We start from the raw sequence: 23483 nt of genomic DNA on the forward strand, positions 1-23483 counted from the left end.
TGGATATCGAGAGAAAATTAGAAAATGAAACCGGGGCAAATATGAGAACGACGTTCTGCATCCTGGAGTCGGTGCATCTTAAGTCTTTTCAAGTAGAAATGTTGATTGAAAATCACAATACACATTCCAGTCCAGTCTAAATGTCTTTGCAGATCCTATAAATGCAGTAAAGATTGTGTGGAATCGAAAGGAGCGGAGAAAAGCACTACTTATACCTAATGCCAATTGTGTATTCACCATATTTAGAGACCAAGAAAACCAGCTATATATTTAACGTAAGAACTCACATTTCTCCTCCAAAAGTTCTGAATGTATTTGTGTTTCTCCTGTACAGAATGGCACCGGTGTTCCAGAAAACAGCCCATTAGAACGCAACTTCCCAGCGCCAGGCAAGAATAGGGATATGCTACTGATTGTTAGAAAAAAGTAATCGTCATATAGGTAATAGTTTTCTTAAAGGGGAGAGCGTGGTCTTTTCTAGCAGCTACAAACGACATTACACCGCATCCGGGAGCGTTAAACAATAAGCAAACGATAAGACCCTTAATGCATGTTCACTACCAATCGAGAACGCGCATTGTAATCAAAATCCTAACGCTATATAATTACATTTTCTTATTAACTGTTGGTCCATATAATCTCATATAGGAAGTGTCCAGGAAACTGCGTTTCCTGTTCAGTTGGAGTGAACGTTCTAATAATATTTTGCCCAATATAAAATCTTACAATAATAGCTGTAATAGAAGTGAATAAGAAAAACTACTTTACAAATGAAAGTTTAATAAACCTCCTTAAACTTGAACATGAGCTAAATATCCGGTAAATATTTAAATCGAAACATTAAGAATGTTAGCGATGTAACGGTAAAACCGAGTTAATTCGAAACGCAAATCACTAACGTGTTTTGCATTGAGGAATAAATTTGAGCAATCATGACGCAACTTTAAACACCTCATGGTTATCTGCTTTAAAAATATTACCACGCGCACGCGGTTTACTAGAAGTTATGCGCGTCGAAGTATTGCAAGGGTAATTCAGCAATGGTACCATAGATAGAATAAATCCACAACTCACAATGCCCAATTAGTTACATTCAAGATTACGTCCAATGCATAAGCTATTATAATAATTTTGCATGAAGTGGCAGTAAAGTGATCTTTGTGCACAGACGCCTGTTCAAAATAATGACATTTAGCTTTTCTCTAAAATTTAGTGCGTTTTTGCTTCTCCCAAACAAAATTGATAAGCAATAGTTGATTTTTGAGCAGGAATGACCTTGTCGTGTTGCATGCTCAGATTTTCGTATCAAAGTTTTGGATGCGGTAAAATGGAGCGATATCCTTACTAGGCTCGGCATGTTGGAAACTACAACTACATCGAAAGTTACCTCTAAAATTGAACGAAGAAGGATAAAATTTCCTCAATAGATTCTGTCCTACGTCCTACAGAAGCGATAAAAGTTGTCAAAGAGACAACGGGGACGGGTTGCCTGACATTCGTAGGTTTTAGAGTCAAGGACTTAAGACAGCAAGTGTTTGTAGATGTTTCGACAGCCGAGAGTAATACAAGCGAACATGGTGGTCCACTGCACAGTAGCAATTTCGATAAACACAAGCGGTCAAGGGTTTGAAAATGCAGTTAAGCGGGTTAAGGTCCTCTCTTCTTCGTATCAAATTTGGTTATGCCCCGAAAATCCTGGACACAATATCTATCCTTCAACTGATCAATTCAGGCACCATATTCACTTGAGCCACTGATTCACCGTGTGTATATTTGAGATCCTCAACCAAAAAAATTAGCCTGTGAACCTTCATTGTGCTTCCAATTTTAGTCGCATACCTGAATTGCCTGACTGATGAGGAGACGAAATCGGGCTTGTTAATAAATAAATTCGGTCCCATCAAGAATATTTTAATCTCAAACAACTTGCAAAAAAGGCAAAAAGTGGGTCATCTTTATATTCAAGTATTTTTGATCTGCAATAAGAGGTATACACTAATTTAATACTACATACTCACATTGATGAAAATAAGACACACTTTTCGTCAACAGAAAACAGTAGACTGTAGACATACCTATGGACACAAGCGAGACACTAACATTTTTTATGGTTAAACAGTTGACCATGCGTAGACGGCGCATATGGATATTCGATTTATACTATGTCTGTATCTACAAGTATTTGAAATTTGAAAAAATATCTCCGTAAATAAAAGTTGCTACTGCGCAGTTTGCGCATGCGCACATCTGATTTTCACTATATATGACGTTAAGCCTTTACTAGAGTCAAAAGGGCCTTCCTTATTTTTTGGCGTTCCTTGTCAGTTCACGAATTCCGATCTACAAATTTGATAAAGAATCCACCTGCAAAATTTCATCGTAATCGGTCCATCCGTTCTCTTTTAAATCGATGGACCTGAAGCCATCGATCGGACGAGCAATTGTACGTTTGTGCGAAAGGATAACCGTCTCGTTTAAAACGCTAAAATTACCGACACGACCCAATCTCTTTTTTATTCAAAAAATCTGCGGTGCTAAAACAAAAATGTTTTAGCGATGTTTGGTAGTAATTGAATTCTCTTACAGGCAATCATCCATATTTTCAGTACAGTACGAGATACAGTATATGAAAATTTCAACGAAACGTTATATAAACTGTTTTTTTTCGAATACTCACTTTTTATTTCATGGTAATTAGGCCTAAAACAAAACTTAAAACTTTCTACTTTTCAAATGTCCAAAGATGACGATGGGATCTCGTCCAGACTTAGCTCTGTGATTTTTTTTCTGGGTGAGCGAACACACATAAATTATCTACACTTTAGTCAAAATCTTTTGGCAAAAACATACACTATTAAGGCTGAAAACACAAACAAAAGTTTCATTAAAATCCCCCATAAGTATCATGAATATGGAAAATATTGGGTAGGGTAGTCTCTGGGCATTTCCGGGAAGTCATTGGGAATTCCCATCAGGAATTCTCTGGGAATATATTCACCCATCATGTTGCTTCAACAGAAAAAGTGAAATCTTGAAACCAGTTTTCAAAGCGGCAGGTTTAGTACGACTTCGCAAAAAAATTCGCAGTGTGCCAAAATCACGTAACTTCAATACAAATTGTGATTAGAACATCTTGTGTCGGCCGAATCAATCGAATTAGCATTTCATAACGTTTACGTCTTGACGAGAAAATTATAACCAACCTGCATTATCTCATGGCTCATTAATTCCTAGTTAAAGTTCGCGTAATTATTCGCCACATTAACGAAAATAGCCATAAGCCATGTAATTTTTTCCTTAAGTGAATATCGAAAGTTAGCCGAAAATGCATAATCATTATTCACATTAACTTAATAGAGTGATGGGAATTGAAGCCAAAATGGTAGCAGTACGAAGAGGTAAGGTATGATGGTATGTGATATAAGTACTTCCTAGGTGGCCTCTTAAGTCAATGGCCGCAAGTTCACCACGCTATTGCGATTTTTAAACCTTCACATTGCTCTTAGCTTTTCAATGCCATTTGTATTTAGTGTGCTTTGTAAATGTACGCTCAGCGCTAATAAAACTATTTACGGGGAGGAAATCAGTGTATAGTAATTTAACAATTTGGCTTAGCATAATGTGATTCGACGAATGAGTTTCTTGAAGGAACCGAAATGACATTAAAATATTCATTGCTTAGGAAGTACATATTCGCAAATTCTGTCTGGAGGACACGCATAATGGGATTCTGTTCAATAGCAATTTTGATTTATCCATTGCATGAATTTGAAATTTTAATAAGTAGGTAGTCGTTTTACTTACCTTAACTTAAAGTATCCTAACTAGACATTCAATTGAGTGACTTTTAAAATAATACCAGGATGTAAGTAAAATAAATAGTCTTGAAGCCGAACAATTTTGTATCAAAAGTGAACAGTCTTGTTTCACGAGAGAAAAGAGGCGATATTTTACGAATAGCCCACATATATTTATTCTCCATTACTCGTACCCCTCCTCTGAAGCTTTATGGACACATAAACTTCGGATAAATCTGGCAGAAGATAAATAATGCAAATAAAAAATCATAACAAAAGCATAAACAAACAATTAGTAGTGTTCCCGCATCAAATTTCCATTAGAAAAATTCTGTTAGCAGTCAGTAGCTCAACATATGTGCGATGTTTTTTCGTATCACGTTTGCAATACATTACCCAATCCATACAAATGAGCTGCAATACTAAAATGAACGGGTTGATGACTTCCTAAAAGTTGTATGTCAGGCCAAGGACTAATCGTTGCGGGTTTTATTTTCACATTTAGCAATATACAAGAATATTTCTTTGAAATCAAATATCGTGAGCATTTCGCGTATAGCATCCCGAAGTATGGACTATATGTGTATAATTAAACTTTTTACGCAAGGATGTCAAGTATAAACATATTTTTCCCAAAACTCAACAAACTGGAAGGCACAGAAATGGATATAACGGCTTTTTCTTGGTTTTTAGGTATGCATGTGGTTTTCAATTCAACTGCATACAACTAATTTTTTTCCGATGACCAACAAATTGTATTTTAAGATTTTTAATGAAGAATTGTTTTTTTATTGAAATGATGTATCACACGTTACTATTCAATTTTCAAGCTGTTAAACGTCAATTTTTTTAGTATTAGGTACGCGATATTTAATTTAAAATAATGCCCTCTAGTCCTAGCCCTACAAGCCGAAAAATACGATTATAGGAGGGTGTTTGATGCAGAAATAGGTATAACATGAGTCGGCCATATTGAGAAGCCTACTTGGATCCGAACCAGCGTACGTTATATGTTATATCCTTCCTTAGCCTTTAATTTCAATGGTTTGATGATTGAAGCAAGCCACTTTGCACAATTGTATATTGAACCAAAGCAAACTTAGAAGGGGAGCCATTCGCCCCCCTCTGGCAAGGGAGGGTCAGCAAAGGTGCATTTTTTTAGTTTTTGGCATTTTACAGGAAAACTACACCCTTTATCAAAAAAGGCGTAGTTACCTTTTTGTAGAACATAAAATGCTCTATCGATTAGGTGTATAAACTTTTGTTCTATCGCCATTCTAACCACTACAACGAAACCGCAAAGTTGATTACCATTTTTACATTTGACAAAAACGCCTTTGAGGATGATTTGATTTCACCAAAACACTAAATATTTTATTCAAAAAGATGTTCAGCCAAAAGAGAACTCTATTATAAAATATTTTTGACTAAAAAAGGTACGCCCCCCTCCCCCCCCCCTCCACTCGCATTGCCGTAGTTCGAACTATTGCACCAAGACGAACATTGGAAGGAGGAATTCTAACAGCAATCTTTGAGTTGACCATATTTTGAGTTGATTTTTTTGCATATCATTCAAAAACTGTACTTCACTTCAAAAATATGACTACCAAGTCAGCAGTTTATTAAGCAATCGAAGAATTGACTAAATGCAGCTACAACGAAGATATTCTTCTGTAAAATGTACATGTAAATCCTTAAATTAGAGTGTACCTTTTTGTGTAAGAATTGCAGAGTTCTGCACGACTTATATGCAAGTATTTTCATGTCTCTATTGTCAAATAAAGATGAGCATATATCGATTTTGATAGTTTGTTGTTCTATGATTTTGATGAAGAATAGTTATTTATGGTATAAGTGTGTTATATTACAAATAAGTCACGCGAGAAAAAAGTAAGCCCACGAGGCCGTCAGGCCGAGTGGGGTTATTTTCTCAAGTGACTTATTTGTAATTAACACACGTGCACCATACAAAACTTTATCCAACACCTCCTCAAGCTGGTTTAAAACGTGGAAATCTTAAAAACTGCGTGTTCCGCGAAAAGCTAGAGTGCATGGAATACAAAAGCAATAATTCGTTGCTATGGGGAATAATAAACAAAAAAAAATTTAGTCAGAAAATTTATATGGATTTACTTATGGTTCCTGTACTTTATCTTGCTAGTGAGTTATTTTACGTCCATAACTCATTAGTGGGTTATATTATACCTTACTCGTTTAATTTCGTCATGATAATGACTGGATAACATAGAGGTGTTGGATAAATATAAATAATGTACTTGCGCCATCTAGATCTGGATTTTGACAGATGAGCAAGATTCTGAAACGTCATTCAATCGTTCAACTGTGACATTCGGCGCCTTCTGGCAAGGCAATTCATAATTTGACTAAACATTTCTTTGAATAGGGGTCTGCAGCTACTCGCCAGCATCCTTTTCGACAAGCGTCCGCGACGCTCCAATGAAATTGTTGAAACGGTTAAAGAGAGTGTTGCCGAAAATCCAAGTTTGTCGTATCGCCATCGTTCTCAGGAACACCTCTAAAACGCTTTATGATGTGGTAGAACGTTGGACTATAAATCCGGAGATAGGGTGTTCGAACCTGGGTTGAGGTGAATTTTTCATCTGTGGCAGAGATGAGAATTACCTTAGACCAGCCTGCCGGCTACTCCGAATTAGGTTTTCCTGAAGTTTTCCTAATTGGTAAGGTAAATACCGGAGTAGTATAGAACAACTTAAGACCTTCTGCAGAAGCACCTCTGAAAAGCATTATGCGGGTCACTCTGTAATTGGGCGCGAGCCTGTCGAGGGTCCAGAACAAGAGGGAAGGACTCCATCTTTTTCCATACAAAATGCAACTTCCGCAAAGATTGTGGCAAACGGACAAACCCCGTCACCTTGAATATGGGAATTCTATCGCAAGAATGATCGATGCCGAGTCTGACTTTTGAGACAGAATTTTGATGACGGACGAAGCTCATTTCACATTTGGCGGGGTCAGTAAACAAAACTGTAGAATTTGGAGAACAGAGAATCCACACGGCCCTCACGAAACACCATTGTAGGACGAAAAAGTTACTGTTTGGGCCAGAAGGCGCTCAAGAACAATTATTGGACCATTTTTTTTTCAAAGTTGCAAAAAACCGTCGACGGGGCACATTGTTTGTCCGGAAATGCGTAAACATGGTTTGGAGAACTTCTATTTTCAACAAGACGGCGCATCTTACCACGCAACAGTCGCTACTATGAAGTTTTTACAGAGCAAATTCCCGGGGCCGTTGTGTCAAAAAAGGATGATTTGAACTGGCCCCCTCGTTCTCCGGATTTGAGGGCCTCGGAGATATTCATTGTTGAAATAGGGAAGGTCTAATAATAATAACAATATATATTTGCTGTCAGCAGATCAATAGGTATAACATTGATATTGACAAAGTCACATAAACGATACATAAATTTTGTGTAAAAACACAAACACGTAGGTAAACTAACACTAAACAATAAAATCGCTCACTTTATATAGCGCTTTCTCCAGTAAAAATGCTTTTAATTTTTGTTTGAACCTGTGAGGTGACTTTTCCATAGTTATACTAGGAGGCAACGCGTTGTACATCTTAATGCCACTATATGCGGGACTTTTTTCGTATTTAGCAGTTATGCTTAGGAATGGACAGGGATGCACCTTTTCTTGTAAAGTAAGTGTGGTAGGAGCTTAGTGTGGTGAACTGATGCATATTGTGGTATACAAATATACATAACCTATATACATATACAGACGGAAGTGTTAACAATTTTTGGTTTTTGAATGTGGGTTTGCAGGATTCTAGTGGCTTAAGTTTAAACATAAGGCGAATAATCCTTTTTTGAGCTACAAACGCTCTAGATATTTCAGAGGAATTCCCCCACGCTATAATATTAAACGTCATATGTGGGAATACTATTGCATGGTACACCGTGAGCAGGGCACTTTTATCAAGAATATGAATTAGATGGCGCACCCTGTACAGACTCTCACTTTTATTTAATTTGTTAGTGTTATGTAAATAGATTTCATCTATAAATTGGTTATCAAATGTAAAGCCTGTCTCACAATTGACGCCAACGTGAACGCTAACGCGAACGTGAGCATTTAATTAAAACATGAATATTTACTATTTCCATTCACATATAACGCAACGGGAACGTGAAAACGTGAAACAAACGCGACAATTGGTCAACTTTTATCTTTCCCGTTCCCGTTGGCGTTTTAAACATGCGCGCGCTTGCGATCCAGCCACATAACCTTTAAAAGACCAAACTTAATTATTTTTGTACGAAGTATTGCATGATTATCCGTTTGTTGCCATTTTTTAGGTTAGTTCAACTACCACAGAACACATTTTAATAAACAAAATATTCCGTGACAAAACTTAACACTCCAGGAGCGTAACGTTAATTGTGAGACTGCGAATTTGTTCATGTTCACGTTACCGTTTGCGTTTCCGTTGGCGTTTACGTTTGCGTCAATTGTGGAACAAGCTTAAGCTGTGTAACCGACTTACCGGTTTTCCTGTAAAACGCCAAAAACAAAAAAATGCAGTATTAAGAGTTTCTCACCCCCTCCTCTGATGAGGGGATCGCCCTTCTAAAATTTCGGTTTAGGTCAATGGAAATCTGTTTCAAATAGTTTGCTTTAAGTCACAACTAAGCGGTCTATGAATAGAGGTAATTAAAGATTCTGATTTAGACGGCTACGGTAATGAGAGAGATTTTTTTGGATATTTTTAGTCAACAATTTTTGTAATAGAGTTCCCTTTTGGCTGAACATCTTTTTGAGTATGTTATTCAGTATTGTAATGGAATTAAATCATCGCGTTTTTCGTCAAATGCAAAATGTGAATCATCTTTTTAGGTAAATGTTTAATGGTTGGAGTGGCGATAGAACAAAAGTTAATAACGGCCGATCAAAAATGAGTTACTGTCGAGATTCTGGAATAACCCCGGCCTGAATTGCCAGATTGCTTAACACAATACCTGGAGACATAGAATCGATGCCACGAAGGATCAAATAGTGAAACCAATGGGAGAGGGACAACACATTAAAAATTGGGTTCATATTTTCTTTTTGAAATTTATTCACTTACTACCTTTGTGTAGTCCAATGCCTTCTTGGCGTTGCAATTTCCATGTCAATTGTTCGTAATGACGTCTACTCTACAAAATAGAAATCACTATTTACATAAAGAAAAGGGATTTTCTTTAAAATCCCAGACGACCTATAACACTGCTGTCCTTTTTCTAGAAAATAGAAACTAATTTGCAGGCCATAAGTATTATTAATCCATTATTGATGTTTCTTAGGTCAAAGGTTATATTTACAATCTAGTTTGTAGTTCTTATTTTAGACAACACAACTCGGTTGCTGCACGTGAAATATTTGTGGTAGTAGTAGTCGGATAAGTACTTTGCTATTATAATTTTTCTTTGATTATTGTAGTCTGTATCATAGTCCAATGACATGCTCCTTTAACCCCAATTTTTGTCGTTATTTAGTCGTGTTAGTTGTGAACATTTAATACGCTAAATAAGCATTACGTTATCGGAGAATGCTTTTACTGCAGAGTATGTACGAAGATTGTTTTCCGCAGTTCCACATATCTATCAATTTTTGAATTATGCAAACAAGTTCTTTGTACATACAGTTTGATATAACAAATTAAATATTTTGCAGATTTAAGTCGTTTTTGAAAAATATGCAAGATATAAAAAAAGAGTTTGCGAAATTTTGGCGAAATATGTCCTTCGTTTCTACTTTTATATGAATGGAGTTATACTAAATTGTAATTCTTTTGGCCAAGCGAGCATTGACCAAGCTGACCCCGTGCCTTCACTTAGGGACTGGACCAGAAGTAATGGAGAAATATACAACAGGTATCAAGCCATCATTCAACAAAAACATTAGGTACCTACTGTGTGGGAGAGTGGCAGACTATTTTCGATAATCACTCAGTTACAGTATGGACCAACGTTTCCAGATGTGAGACAGCCTTTGAACCACAGTCTAGACTCTCGACCGTGCTGTGAACCTTAGTCACATATAAGTTTCAGTGGTGTACCTAACTAGCGAAAATTTGTTGGTATTTACTATTATGTATCACAAATTCGCTGTAAGACACTTTTCAATTATGATAAAGCATTCATTTTTAGTTTTCTTTTGATATGGCCCATTTAATATTAATTTAATACTTTATCAATCCTTTTATGCATCAAAGCCTTTTTGGTCCGGTATAATTTGAATTCACGTTCCGATTATTTTGCCCTGTCGCGTAGGATTTCGATCCGAAAATGGGTGGGTGGTAACCCTTTTGTACGTAAAACCACCACCCACTTGTTTTTGACATATTAGTTGAAGTGTTGTTTTTTTTTCTTTAAAAATAGCATACGCCTGTTTACTTTCTCCAGTGTGACGCACAGGCACGAATAAGGCATCAGTACGAGAATATTAAAGGCACCGTGTAAGTGTTCAGAGGCCACACAAAATCAATTACAGGCGCGTAATCAATAATTACAGTTATCAAACTGATTGGGTGGATATTCGATAAATAACATGAGTCTACCTACCTACACAAGGAAAATGATAAATTATTTTTTGGACAGGAAAGTTAATAAACAGTGCGAATGCTTTAAGTTCATGTAAATTGCACGCTCTGTGGTTTTGAATATCTAAATTTATGAAAAGAAAACCACGAGCGGTTGAAATGTTGCCACAGATTAAACAGGCAAAATAATGGCAAAAGAATTTATTTACATACGATTAATTTATATTATTTGACAATTAACAACATAATTTATTTTACACTCCTATTGTGTCCAGCGTTAATTTGAAAATTATAACTATCTGATACATTACATAGAATCATCCTTATATTTTCGAATATATGCATTACACTGGTAGCGGGACTACTTATCTAATAAAGCTCTCAAAATTTTGCAATTTTGCATACTGTGATCTTCACCAAGCTTTGGACTCACTAAAGGATTTTTATCTATACCAGAATTTTTTCTTAATTGGGTAGCATGAATTAGTGCCACCATCGTATGTGTGTACAGAGATTATTTAGTGCTATTACCGTACAAGGTAGCGTTGGTGAAATACAGAGTGCTAAACGAAATTAAGATGAGTGCTATTTACTTAAAGGTCATTAACGCATCATTAACGAAGAACAACCATCTAAACTCCTCTCAATGTAAAGCTAAGTAAAGGGAGAGCTCTTTTCTATGACATTTTAAGTAAAAAATATACATACTGTATATTTACTGTAGTTGGCACCGTATGGAAAACCTTTTTATTATAAGTTTTACGAAAAAAAGTTATTATTTACAAAAATCTCGGCTCTCAAAAATAATAATAATGGCCTATTTAAATTGGGACAACCCTAAAATACAACAAGCTAAAATAGGTAAAAAGAGCTACAAGAAACAATGAAAGAGACAATTCAACAGCATAACATACTGCATAACTTTTCCCATTCAAGCGACTTTGTATCTGTTATGGTTTTAGGAGATCCCCATGGAAAAAAACGCACTCTGTATATATCTCGGTATATATGTTCAGTCATTCCATCTTAATTGAAAACAATCAGAAAACGTTTATACAGGGTCGCTGATAAGTTTGGACACGGCCGATTATTGGGGAAAATATGCAAGGTATCGAAGTATGTTTTATACAAGTTTTGGGGTTCTTTAATGTCTGCTGGGCAGTAATAATTTTATATATATACAGGGCGGCACACCAAAATTGCATTTCTTTAAATGGAACACCCTGTATATTATTCAATGTTTCTCTTCTCTCAATTTTTAGCAAAATTTGTAATAAGCACAATCGAGCATAATGCATCTCGTTCCCGGGTTATCGAGTTTTGAAGATAAACGCTATTATTTTAAAATTCATTAATAATTGAACAAAAAACAATAATCAATAATTCCAAACAATCATAACAAACTTCACAAACGGTTCTTTTCAGAACCACAGAATGTTTTCAAAAGAAATTCGTCATGTCATTAATTTTTGTTCTATTCAATACATTTTATTTTAAAAACTCGATAACTCGGAAACTGTTACATTTACAAATTACCCTCAAAATTGAGAGAAGAATTGAAATGTCGAATAATATACAGGGTGTACCATTTAAACAAATGCAATATTGGTGTGCCACGCCTTTATGACCAACCCTGTATATTTAAAATTACTACTGCCTAGTAGACAAGCACCTCAAATCTTTTGTATAAAACTTTTTGCCTTGTATATTGTCTTAGCTGGATAATCGACAGTGTCCAAACTTAGACACTGTATAATATTTGTGAACAAACCTCTTAAATTCTAAAATTTTGAAAGCACTTGAAATGAACTTTGGACGCGGATAAACAAAACTAAACGTAATTGAACATGAGACTTCAGTAAATTTTAGGAATTATGATACATTTGCAATTTTCTCTCGCTAACGACACTCCCTTAACGATGCCTTAATGACGTGTATACGCAAATGGCATTCATCTTAATTTCATTCGATACCTGGTATTTAACTAACCCCACCTTGTACGCCAATAGCAATAGAATTAAATAATCTTTGTACGCCTTTGGCACGTATGAATACAGCACGACACAGGTAAAATAATTCAATTTTAAAACCAATTAAAACCTGACATAATTAAATACGATGCTTCACATTCTGAATAGTTCATTGCGTGGTAATACAGCTGAAATTACAACGCAAAATCAATAAATTACGTTATATCGGATGCTTTTTCTTTGCAGTTAAATTGAAAAATAAATCCATCACAATTTTTACCAGCTAAACTCTGTTAGTGACTATTTACGGAAAATAATTACATGCTCAACGTTCAAATTGAGCTACGATTAAGAAGTGCACAACTCTTGTGCAGATAAAGCACATTTTTTAAGAATTAAAAAAATGTGCTATTGTTTGCGTTTTGTCACCAGTAGACGTGTCTCGCCCAGATGTTCCACTTTCCCTTTATGAGTACCTTCTTTCGACACTTCGTTTTCAAGATATTCGCTTCGACTTCACCAATAGATACGTTTTCGAGATATTCGCTCCTAAAGTTTTTGCATCAACAACGGCCTAAGACAATTTGAAGGCCGCCGTCTATCACACATTCAAAGTGTAGTCTACCTAGTGTAAAAAATTCAAGGCCTCTTAGAAAATTCACCTAAAAGTAATTCAAAACGGCAGAAGTGGCTCTGGACGGACGACAGACGGATGGACAAAACGCAAACAGTAGCACATTTATTTAATTCTTAAAAAACCTAAGTAATAAATAAATACATAAATAAGACGTACAAAATTTCGATATATAAAAGTATATAGGGTGTAACAATTAAGCAGGTACGATCTTCCAAATAAACCAAGCGACCAAAATGTTTCGTTTGGGCACGTATTCGCACGCCCAGATTTTTACGTACGCCCTTTTCGATTTTACCAGCAAAAAGATCTAATTAATGGTTTTGATAGGCAAGAACTAAAAAATTATCTTTTTCTACCAATTGTATGTGCTCAAATTTATATTTGTTGGTGAACTCGTTTCCAACCAGTTTCAATAATGGAAAACACGCAACTTTTTTTAATTAAAAATTTTATTTTTTAGTTTTTGTGCAGATACTGACATTGCATTCGATTTGGATGGTGCACCAGCAAACAACGCGCTAATTGTGCGTAAATCCCTATAAATTTTCCGTTTTCCAGGAGTTGTGTGCGATGGGTAAATTGTAAATACTTTTTTCAAATAATTCTTTGTATGTTATTGATGAAAATATGTACATTAAAAAGCTATTGAAATATTTAAAAAAACGCATTTGAAGGATGATTGCATTAAAAAATTATAAATTGTAACCTTTCCACAACTGATTTTACTATGTAGGCGCACAATAGTGAGAATAAAAAGTTGGTACCGGTACGCCTTCATTACAAGATAAATCCACTTGCCCGGAATACATATAAGGAATAAAATTATGCCTTATGAGTTCTTGAAATAATACGGTCGTAACATCTGATTGTCTTTAAATAAAATTGTTGCGGTTCCTTTCCTCGTGCATGCAAAACCAGCTATGTCATGGGGTGGAACGGACGATTTGGGAAACAGAAAGCTTCAAACAAAATGTGCGATAAAAAATAAATATAGATTACTGTAATTATAAGTAAAGTTACTAACCTCGACTGATTCAAATAATTCAAAACGTAAAGAAATCGCCTACCCTGAAGATCACATTTCATGATAAAATATCGTAAGTGCATAACCGCACAAGTTACTGTCAGCGATTAATTGTTGTTTTAATTAAATGCGGAAGTTATTTATGATATTTAATTATTGGTTCGAAATAGAACCACGAAATCAAGGCCAAGCTGCAACTCCTGTAAGTGAAAATTCCAATTTCGGAAACATTTTTTAATTGTTTTCTTTACAAAAATCCAAATACAGGGAGGAAATTTTGTCTGGAACAAAACAACATTTTTTTAAGAAGCAAATCGTGGCCAACATTTTAAAAAGTTTGTTATCAATCAATGTGTTTTAAATTTGTGGTCAGTGGCGTACTTCTCCGTGGTCAAGCAGGGCATATTTTTTTTAAAGGCTACTAGTTTTCGTTACATATTATGTTAAGAGGGCACTTTTTTTTGATATAGCAGCATAAAAGGTGTGCTCTTTAAAAATTATATAGCAATAAGTATTGGCTGCTATTTAAAAAATATGCCCCCCCTGTACAACGCAGACGTACGCCACTGACTACAAATTTAAACTACGTAGATTGATAGCAACATTTTTATAAAACCTGCTTTAAAAAATGTTGTTTTGATGATATATTCACTAGGTATTGTTCAGTGTTACAGACAATATGTCCACCCTGTGTAATTTGGCTCTAAAGTAATTAGGGAAGCGAATATTTTACCATTATCGATTTAGCATTATAAATCTTATGATGTATTGCACAAGCGACCATAATAGCTGATAATAAGTGCATTTTATTACTTTTTGCCAAAGTATAATATTATGGCATACCTATACTTTTGCAGAGTGTTACCCGAGTGGCTCTTGTTCATAATTCAGTACGTTGGAGAGACTTTCTACTTTTAAGTTACCCGTCCATTTCTCTTAACGATATATACTACTTTACAATCTAAGAAAGGATAATCGATCACTATAAAAATACCTAAGTGAACACCTCTGTATTAGTTTACTTAAGCCATTGGTTCGTATTAGACGGGAATACTGTCATTTCCTATGTCTTCAAAATCAATAAAACAAACAACTTCTAACTATTTTAAATAATAAGAACGTAATTTACTGTTAAACATGTAACTAGTATTCTTAATGTTCACAGTATCAAACAAAATAAATACCTACTGATGTTTATTTAAAATTCGTATTAGGAACATGTACCGTTGTTTAAATAACTGATTTACTACTTTAACGACTTAATTGTCACCATTTGCGATCCATATAAATAAATGCAATAGAAAATACATACAGCAAGAGCACTCAAAATACAACAATAGCGAAAGTTGACATTTCTACAATTAAAACCGTAGAATTGGTGTTGATTTGCTTGCACCTACGCTTTGTGCGCAGAAAAAGAATGAATGAAATTTGCAGCACAAATAGAAAGCTCAACAATTATATTCAGGAGGAAAATTTCCTAATCCTTTCGAAACTGATGCAAAAATGTCATTGTAGAAATTCGCGGGGAACACGCGTAGTGGCAGAAAATAATAAAAAAAGTGAAATTAGAAATTTCCCATAAATTGTCGCTCTAAATTTCGCCAATTATTCAAGAGATAATTTGCAGATTGCTGTGACATGGCTTCTATCAGTAGGTACATTTTAATTTCGTTTACTCCACCGCTCGTTGTGGTTTTAATTTCTCTTTAGGTAAGTTTCTCTTTTTGTAACGAGATAGGTTTGATTAGTTAAAAAATAAAAGAAATTGAGAGTCGATATGCTAATTAGGCATGAATCAGCAAAAGGGACGATACCTTTTTGTTAATACACAAATAGCAGATTATGAAAGTATATTTTTCCAAGTACGCAAATTCCTGCAAATTAATAAATTAAAAAAGAATGAAATTAAACAAAGTTCGTCGGCGTTCTAGTTTAATGAATGTAGGAAGCATTAAAGTGGAACACGAACAGAACACTATGTAAACTTACCAACCGTACGGAGTGGGTTCTTAAAAGTTCACTTACCTAAAACAAAACAAATATATATATATAAATAAGACGAATTGTATTAATTATGTGTAGGTGATTAGCACATTTATATCAGATTTGTCCCCGAACATGACAAGTTAACAATATTACTCCCGTTTTTCGACTTGAATAAGAAATTAAAAATAATCGTTCGAATTTTAAATTATACTGCTATAGTCGTGTAATAATAAATTATTTACTCAACGCAAATCATGTTTCACATGAAATAACTAATTTAACATTTCACAGAACTATTTTTAAGCAATACCTACTTAGGTAGGTACTTAATAAATATCTATAGGAGAAAGTAGAAATAATACCAAATAGGAAGTGCACAAGTGATGTAATCAAAAAACATAACGGAAAAGGGTCGTTACAACTTGCCCTTTTACTTTGTTATTAATTTTCTATCTATCAATTGTTATTATTAATAAACGTCTAATCCCCTGTTTCACAGGTTGGTCAATGATTTAATATCTTAGACCATATAGTACATGGACTGCTAATTGTAACTAAAATATGGTCAAGGACATTGCCTGGTTATGTGCGTTTCAGGGTAAACAAGTCTGTCCAAAATTGTCCGATGAGACACGATGTGAGACTGTCAACCTATAAATTAACAAACGTCAATTAATTAATTCCTTAGATATGGCAAAAAAGCAAACCTATTCTTACTTGTGGACGTATAGAAAATAATCAGAAGTATTTAAAGTTTCCCGTACTACGCGGTTACCATAAAAACTACTCTTTACGCAATCCGAGTGGTGTTCATACGACTTTAGTTTACCCTGAGATTCACATACCCACGACTACAGTGCCCTCTATCCGTGACCGCCCATTTTGTATTAAAAGCATAGGGCTAATAGCAGTCCATGTACTATATGGTCTAAGTTATAGTATTTTACATTATTAGCCAGGTAAGTGAGTTTTTACTGGCGATAGGAGAAGTTGACTAGCGAGCCGTTAGGCGAGCTTGTCATCTCCTAGAGCCAGTAAAAACTATTACCTGGCGTATAATGTACAATATTTTATTTGTTACTCATTTGTAAACGTAAATAATTAGTTCTTAAATTGATCTCGAAGAAATGTCTAAAATATCATATTATCCATGTAACAGAGACTTCGCATTAATTCTGGCCAATGAAATTACTAGATTACTAACTTGTAAAATTTTTACAGGTCAGCTGTCAGTTTTACAAGTCAGTAGTTTTACAAGTCAGTAGCGTTTAAACATGACGTTTATCCGTTTGCGTTTTGTCTTGTTAATCTAACGTTTGCAACTGAGTAACAAATAAAATATATTACAATGTTAGCCACCTTTGATTATACGATAAGATTCTAATATTTTTAATCATTGATTAGTCTTTTTCATCGTTAGTGAAATTGGACCATAATACGACCATGTTCAAAATGCGTCAGCGCGTGAACATTCGAAGTTGAAAAGGTTTGTCGCTTATTTGTTATGGTTGTATGGGCCTTTGTACTTGATCAACAGCGTAAAACAACGCCTTACAGGTCATAGTGCAGGAATACTTCAGCTCCGTTACTAGTACTGATAATTCAATAGATGTATTTATTTTGCAGATGCAACGATCTAAAATAGACATATGGTTTCGTGGAATTCATTATAAATTTTTTGGTGTCTGCCTTTTCAACGCGCACGATTGTGATTTTCGTAAGAAAACGCCAAAAGTAGCGGAAGTATGATAGAACGGAGCCAAAATTGCCGACCACGTGTGCCAAAACCAATGTTAAACCTAGGTAAAAGAAATAATTATCCGTGGGCTTAATCAAATTACTTCTCCAGTTATAAGTAACTTAAACCATTCAACACATCAATAGCAGGGTCCAGCTAGTATTGTTTTAAACGGAGGTTAAAGAGCTATGGATTTGTGGAAGAACCGCGATTAGAGATCAATCTCTTTCAAGACACGCTAGCACTAAGTAAACCAGTTTCCTTCTGTTTTTATCAAGGTGGTCGTTAACCCATTAGTCGGATTCCTATTTTGAACCCCGATTATCGTTCTCTGGAGTGGACATTCGTAGGGTTGCCTGCGCTATCATCCTACGAGCCCGGAAACTGGGCGCCATTTTGTGCCCCAACAAGCGGAAATCACTCACCAAAAAGTCGGTCAATATCGTCGAGTAAAAGTGGACGGTGTCACAATATTCCGGACATGCCCGAGGAAATGCCGAACCAATTTGGCACAGCTTCGCCTCTGTTGAAGCAATCGGCCCGAGACTGTCCCGCAAATCACTGCTATCGCCGACCTTTACCAGGGGCAAGGCCGTACCCCTTGGTGGCACCAGAGTCCTTCCGTTCGTTCCGTTAACAGCGCGCCTCAGTTGTAGAAATTATTATTCAAAAATTAAAACAATAACTGTACACAACGACAATGTATTTGTCTATTTTTTTTAACAAAAACATGAACAAGTCAAATGTACGGAGATTTTTTGTATGCGTGGCTGGTTCGCATGTAACAGTCAAGGAACCGAAAAATAAAGAACCGAAAGACAAACCGTACCGGTTCCGTTTTCGATGTTAAATAAATAATCTTTTCAATTCGGATTCTGTCTGTCCATGTTTTCTGCACTGGAAACGTAGCCCAATTCACCGCACATCGCATGATTTTGTTATGTAACAAAAAAAGGGAAAACGGTTCCTTTTTTCCAATTGGTAGATCAAGCCTCAATCCAAAACTACTGACCGAAAGCTCATAACTTGCGGTGGTTCAAGTAAGATTTCTTTGTGTCTGCAACAATAACTGTCGCGATGATTTGTTTGTCGTGAAGACCAGAAGAACCCTTTTTCTATTTCGCGTTGTTTATAGCTCCATTACCGCACGCAATCGCGTATCGTTCTAGCCATTAACGCACCGCATAGATTTTGTTTTCAACTGTTGGTAACATTGCAAATGCTAATAAGTCGATGGTTTTAGGAATTGTGGATTATTTGCCTCTATTAGGTAGCGAAGGCTCTACCCTGAGTTTCAATTTGTAATTATGATGCCCGTACATCCATCTATCAACCATCTAGAAATGGAGATATACTCAATTTTCCTTGGTGACAAAATAAGGAGCGTTTGTACAAAACGTGTCGAAATCTAGGTGTTGGTTAGGGGCGAGAGGTTCTACATATTATGACATCCAGAAAAAGCTTAAGATAATTATACATTTTTATTGGATACTGTAGATCAACTCATTACTCATACACTCAACAATTAGCTAAGTGTAAACAATATCTTGTAAATGAGTGCCATGTCTTACCTAGCAAGCTCTAATTGCAAATGACTTTTGATGGACGGATATATCAACAACGCTTTAATAAATTGGTCGATTAATCAATTATTTAAGGGAAAACAAACGACGATTTTATGAAAACTTATAGAAACTAACACCATTCAATCGAAAATGGTGTTTAAACTAACAATTCAACTAATTGCCAGTGAAGTGTGAAGTATTCCCGGACAAATTAAAAATTTTTTTTTACAAGAAATAAGGAAAAACAAACGACGGTTTAATCAAAACTTACATAAACTAACGAATCTTTATCCAAAATTACCTCTGAACTAACAATTCTAGCACATGTCGCGGAAAATGTGAAGCACGCCCGGACAATTTTGATTTTGGGATAACATTAGTACCAAAGAGAAACTAACGTCATTCTTGCCAGAACTAATGAAAACCAACTAAAAACTAACAGGTACATTGTAAATTGACACAATTGGTTCAACTTTCAGGAGCAACTTCATGGACCTGATGGTTTTTATTCCTACTGTGTACATAACATAACCAAACTTTTCTAACTAAAATTGCACAACGAAAGCTTTAATCATAATAAAGTAAATACAACAAACTTAGATTTCGTCCTTATCTGCGTAAGTAAATGTACAATTATTGTACACTTTGACGGTAACAGCTCCATCATGTGTATTGACTTTGATACCAGGTAAATTGTGGGTTATGATGTTGTGTTCGGCACTATTTATATTTCCTTCAACTATAGCACTGGGAACGGCACTTTCTACATGTGTTGATGTACATCCTTGTGCAAGAATCCCATGTAATGATGAGGATGATTTACTTGCTTGGGCAAGAGTTCCTGCAACTTCCACTTTTCGTTGAACCTACGTTTCAATATATCCTTCGGCAACCGCGGAGGACTTCCACCCGCCATGTCGTTTAATGGTGACCAAGTCACTACCGCTGTTAGCTAAATGTGAGACACTTGAACGCCGGAAACAGTGCCCAGTGTATTGTGCCGGATTGGCTAATTGTAGAAACTCTGCAATCTTTCGTGGCGTCTTGCCCATTGTATTGATTCCGATCGAAGTAGTAATGCAGCGACCACTACGGTATGTTACAAAGAATCGTTGATGGCAAGTATTAACTGGGCGTATGCTGCTATATTTTTTTATAATATCAATCCACAATTTCTCGGTGATGACAAACTGTCTCATTACATTTGTTTTTGTTTTAGGCACCGATACAACAACAATATCATTTTTATATTGGATGTCGCCCAGTGCCATATTAGTCAGCTCCTCGCGTCTGCATGCCCCACTGTAGCCCATTATTAAAATAACCTACAACGAGAATACAAACAAGATACTCCTGTAGCTAGTAGTACCTACCCACTAGAACAAAAAATTCTACTTACTTTTGTATCTAAATAATGCTTGTCGTCAGCCTCCTGAATAAATCGATTAATTTGCTCTAAATCTAAAATTTTTGATTTTTTTGGCTCATAGCCTTGCGAAAATCTTTTTAGCAGTGCTTGTAACTTGACGTATCTTGATATATCTACATTTTTATGCACATTTAGGTAGGATCGTAGCATCGAGTACATTGACCATAATGACGATGGCTTTTTCAAATGAGTTTGTAATTCAAAATATGCTAATAAAACATTCTCCGAAATGTGTTGGGCTTTATTTTCTTTACACCACTGGTCAAATTTAAGGTATTCCTTTTCATATTTTAGTTTCGATTTCTGCGGAAGCAAATTATCTACGGTACTGTTTGCTATTTCCCGCAATTCAGGTGGCGTGCAAGTTATGATTTCGTGCTGCTCTTCCATTTCTATTTCACAAAAATTGCAGTACCAAATGGCAATTCGCTATATCTGCGCAAAAATTGAAACTTCAAAATTTTCAATTTGAAAAAGCGAACCAGTGCTACCAACTTAACATTTACAACTAATGTGAAGTAGTACAGAATTTTGAACTATTTTTAGTTTTTTACAATAGAAATCACGCGAAATAGAAAAAGTAGTATAAATAACTCGTTTCATAAGCCGTTTTATCGCACTTGTCCTTTGGAAAACTCGCCGCTACGCGGCTCGTTTTCCAAACTGGACACGTGCGATAAAACAGCTACTTATGAAACTTGTTCTTTAATATACTATTATTTGTTCCCGTGTGACCAGACGTGTTTAAATTTGACGTATTTGACATTATATGTTAACAGAACAAGGACAGTTATATAATCATAATTTGTATAGTAATTTCATTACCAACACTTTCACAACAAAATCTCCATTATTGAAGCATACGTTTCACGTAAATAACTTTTTTCTCCAACCACCTGAATAAGACGCTATTTTGTGATAGTGTTCGGTACCTAAAATTGACGTTTTGCGGATTAATTGCTTTCACCATGGCAACTGTACAAAAAGTGGATACTTTTGGTCCTAGTACCAAAAAGAAATTGACCTTGAAAATTGGCCAATTAAAAAATTACAATCACGGAGATATGTCACATTGACATCGTTTTACATTGCAGGTTGTAAGATATTTCTATACATACAAATCAAATATTTTTGCATATTCAATGCAAATAATGATGTTACCTATACGTATGTACATGTATTGAAAATGATTTACGCTCGCTATTTTTATTTAAACCATGTGTAACGTAATTTAGATATTCCGTGAATGTAATTTTAATACGTATACAACCCGCCGTCGCGCGTAACGCCATCTACTTCAGACCCATTGCACTATTATCTGTCATTTTGAATTCAAAATTTGAAAAAGTTAATTGCAATTAATTTTAATTAAAAAACTGTATGGTAAGTTTTTTATTTCAATACAAAATATAACAATATTAATTGTGTATACAATAAAATGACTGAAACTGATAGCGACATGGATTGCACTCCGCCAGAGATTATAGAAACGGCAGAACATGCTACCTCAAGATTTGCTCCCTACAAAGTCGCGAGAGGTGAGAAGTAAGAAGTAAGAACGAATAGGTAATAAGTTAACCTAAAAACTAGAGTGGCATGACACGTGAGGACAAGAAAGCAGAAGTTCTTATACTATAGTAGTGAAACTGTGACTGAATCTAAATTCGAATATAATTTGAAGTACAGGGGGTTGGAGAAAAAATTTTATGTTTTATTCGTACAAAAAATGCGTTTTCGGGACTCGGAAGGTTGCTGGACTCCGCTAACGCGTCGTCCAGCAACTATCTTCCTCGTCCCGAAAACTGACATTTTTTGTACTAATGAAACAAATAACTATTTTATGCGAAATGACAATCGATTTGTTACGGTTTGCGGTCGAGTATTTGCCTTTTGTTATTATTATATATTTATTCTAGATCAACATAAATGGTCTTTGCACGATTATTTACCTATAGTAAATATAGTATTTAGTACAATACAGATCCTCGCGAAGTCGTGAAAGTTTCGCAATTTTATATTTATGTCCTTCTCAATGCTTGGTCAACCAATAAAGAATACCATACCATGCACAATAAAGATTATGATTTAAGTGGCTTTTGGAAAATAAGTTCTTGTAAATTGGCCTCATAAATGTACAGAGAACAAGAAATGCAATATAAAAATATGACCATATTATGAAGTTTAGCTAGAAAATAATAGCAAACCGATGGAAAATCAATACAATTGTCAGAAACACAGAAACAGTATTATGTAGTAAGATGTATATGGTGTTTAAGTAAACACCTCGTTATTATAATACAAAATATGATACAATAGTATGAGATTAAAATGCAATATAATTTTGAAGAAAATGTTGTTTATAATTCCCACTGCTTAGAACATTCTTTACCAGTCAAAAATCTTTGCACGATTGTACTGAAAATCAATATGATCTATTTGCGCGAAACACCACAGTCAATATTCAACATCAAATCTATAACTTGTGCATGTAATGGTTCTATTATATTGGACAAACAAACAATTGTTGCCAACAACGACGGATTTTTGCAAAAAGCCGATTTTTTTTCGAAATCTCATTCCGCGTATAAGTTCAATTACCATATACGATCATGGGAAAGTTTAATGATCTTATATAGCTTAGACCTATACTCTATTTCTATTATATTATTAATGTTATATAGATACACTGGATGTTTACACGTTTACGGTAGAAAATAAAATGTACCCGTTGTAACGATGTAACCATACAAGAACGGAACATTT

General features: G+C 35.2%; 3 protein-coding genes across 5 annotated transcripts in view; all 3 read right to left on the reverse strand.

Annotated features, from left to right (window-relative positions):
* LOC116172249 (E3 ubiquitin-protein ligase MIB1-like) overlaps window positions 1–23483 on the reverse strand; it is a 462793-nt gene that overhangs the window by 100453 nt on the left and 338857 nt on the right. The gene's annotated exons all lie outside the window — the stretch shown is intronic.
* Window positions 1–23483, reverse strand: part of LOC116172252 (cyclic AMP response element-binding protein A) — a 64308-nt gene that overhangs the window by 10618 nt on the left and 30207 nt on the right. The window contains exon 2 of one of the 3 annotated variants that reach the window (XM_031489425.1): window positions 15992–16027. The exons of 1 other annotated variant lie outside the window; for it this stretch is intronic. In XM_031489425.1, the coding sequence (XP_031345285.1) occupies window positions 15992–16027 (36 nt within the window). Of the gene's footprint in view, window positions 1–15991; window positions 16044–23483 lie in introns of those variants that run through there. One more of the 3 variants, XM_031489428.1, reaches the window with a different exon arrangement.
* LOC116172256 lies at window positions 20132–21401 on the reverse strand. Its single transcript, XM_031489434.1, has 2 exons — window positions 20691–21401; window positions 20132–20616 (listed from the first exon to the last, which is right to left on the reverse strand). The coding sequence occupies exons 1-2, from the start codon at window positions 21108–21110 to the stop codon at window positions 20158–20160; spliced, it is 879 nt and encodes a 292-aa protein (XP_031345294.1). The 5' UTR covers window positions 21111–21401; the 3' UTR covers window positions 20132–20157.

The sequence above is a fragment of the Photinus pyralis genome, unplaced genomic scaffold, assembly GCF_008802855.1.
Source record: "Photinus pyralis isolate 1611_PpyrPB1 unplaced genomic scaffold, Ppyr1.3 Ppyr1.4_LG5, whole genome shotgun sequence".
In the NCBI taxonomy this organism is placed as follows: domain Eukaryota; kingdom Metazoa; phylum Arthropoda; class Insecta; order Coleoptera; family Lampyridae; genus Photinus; species Photinus pyralis.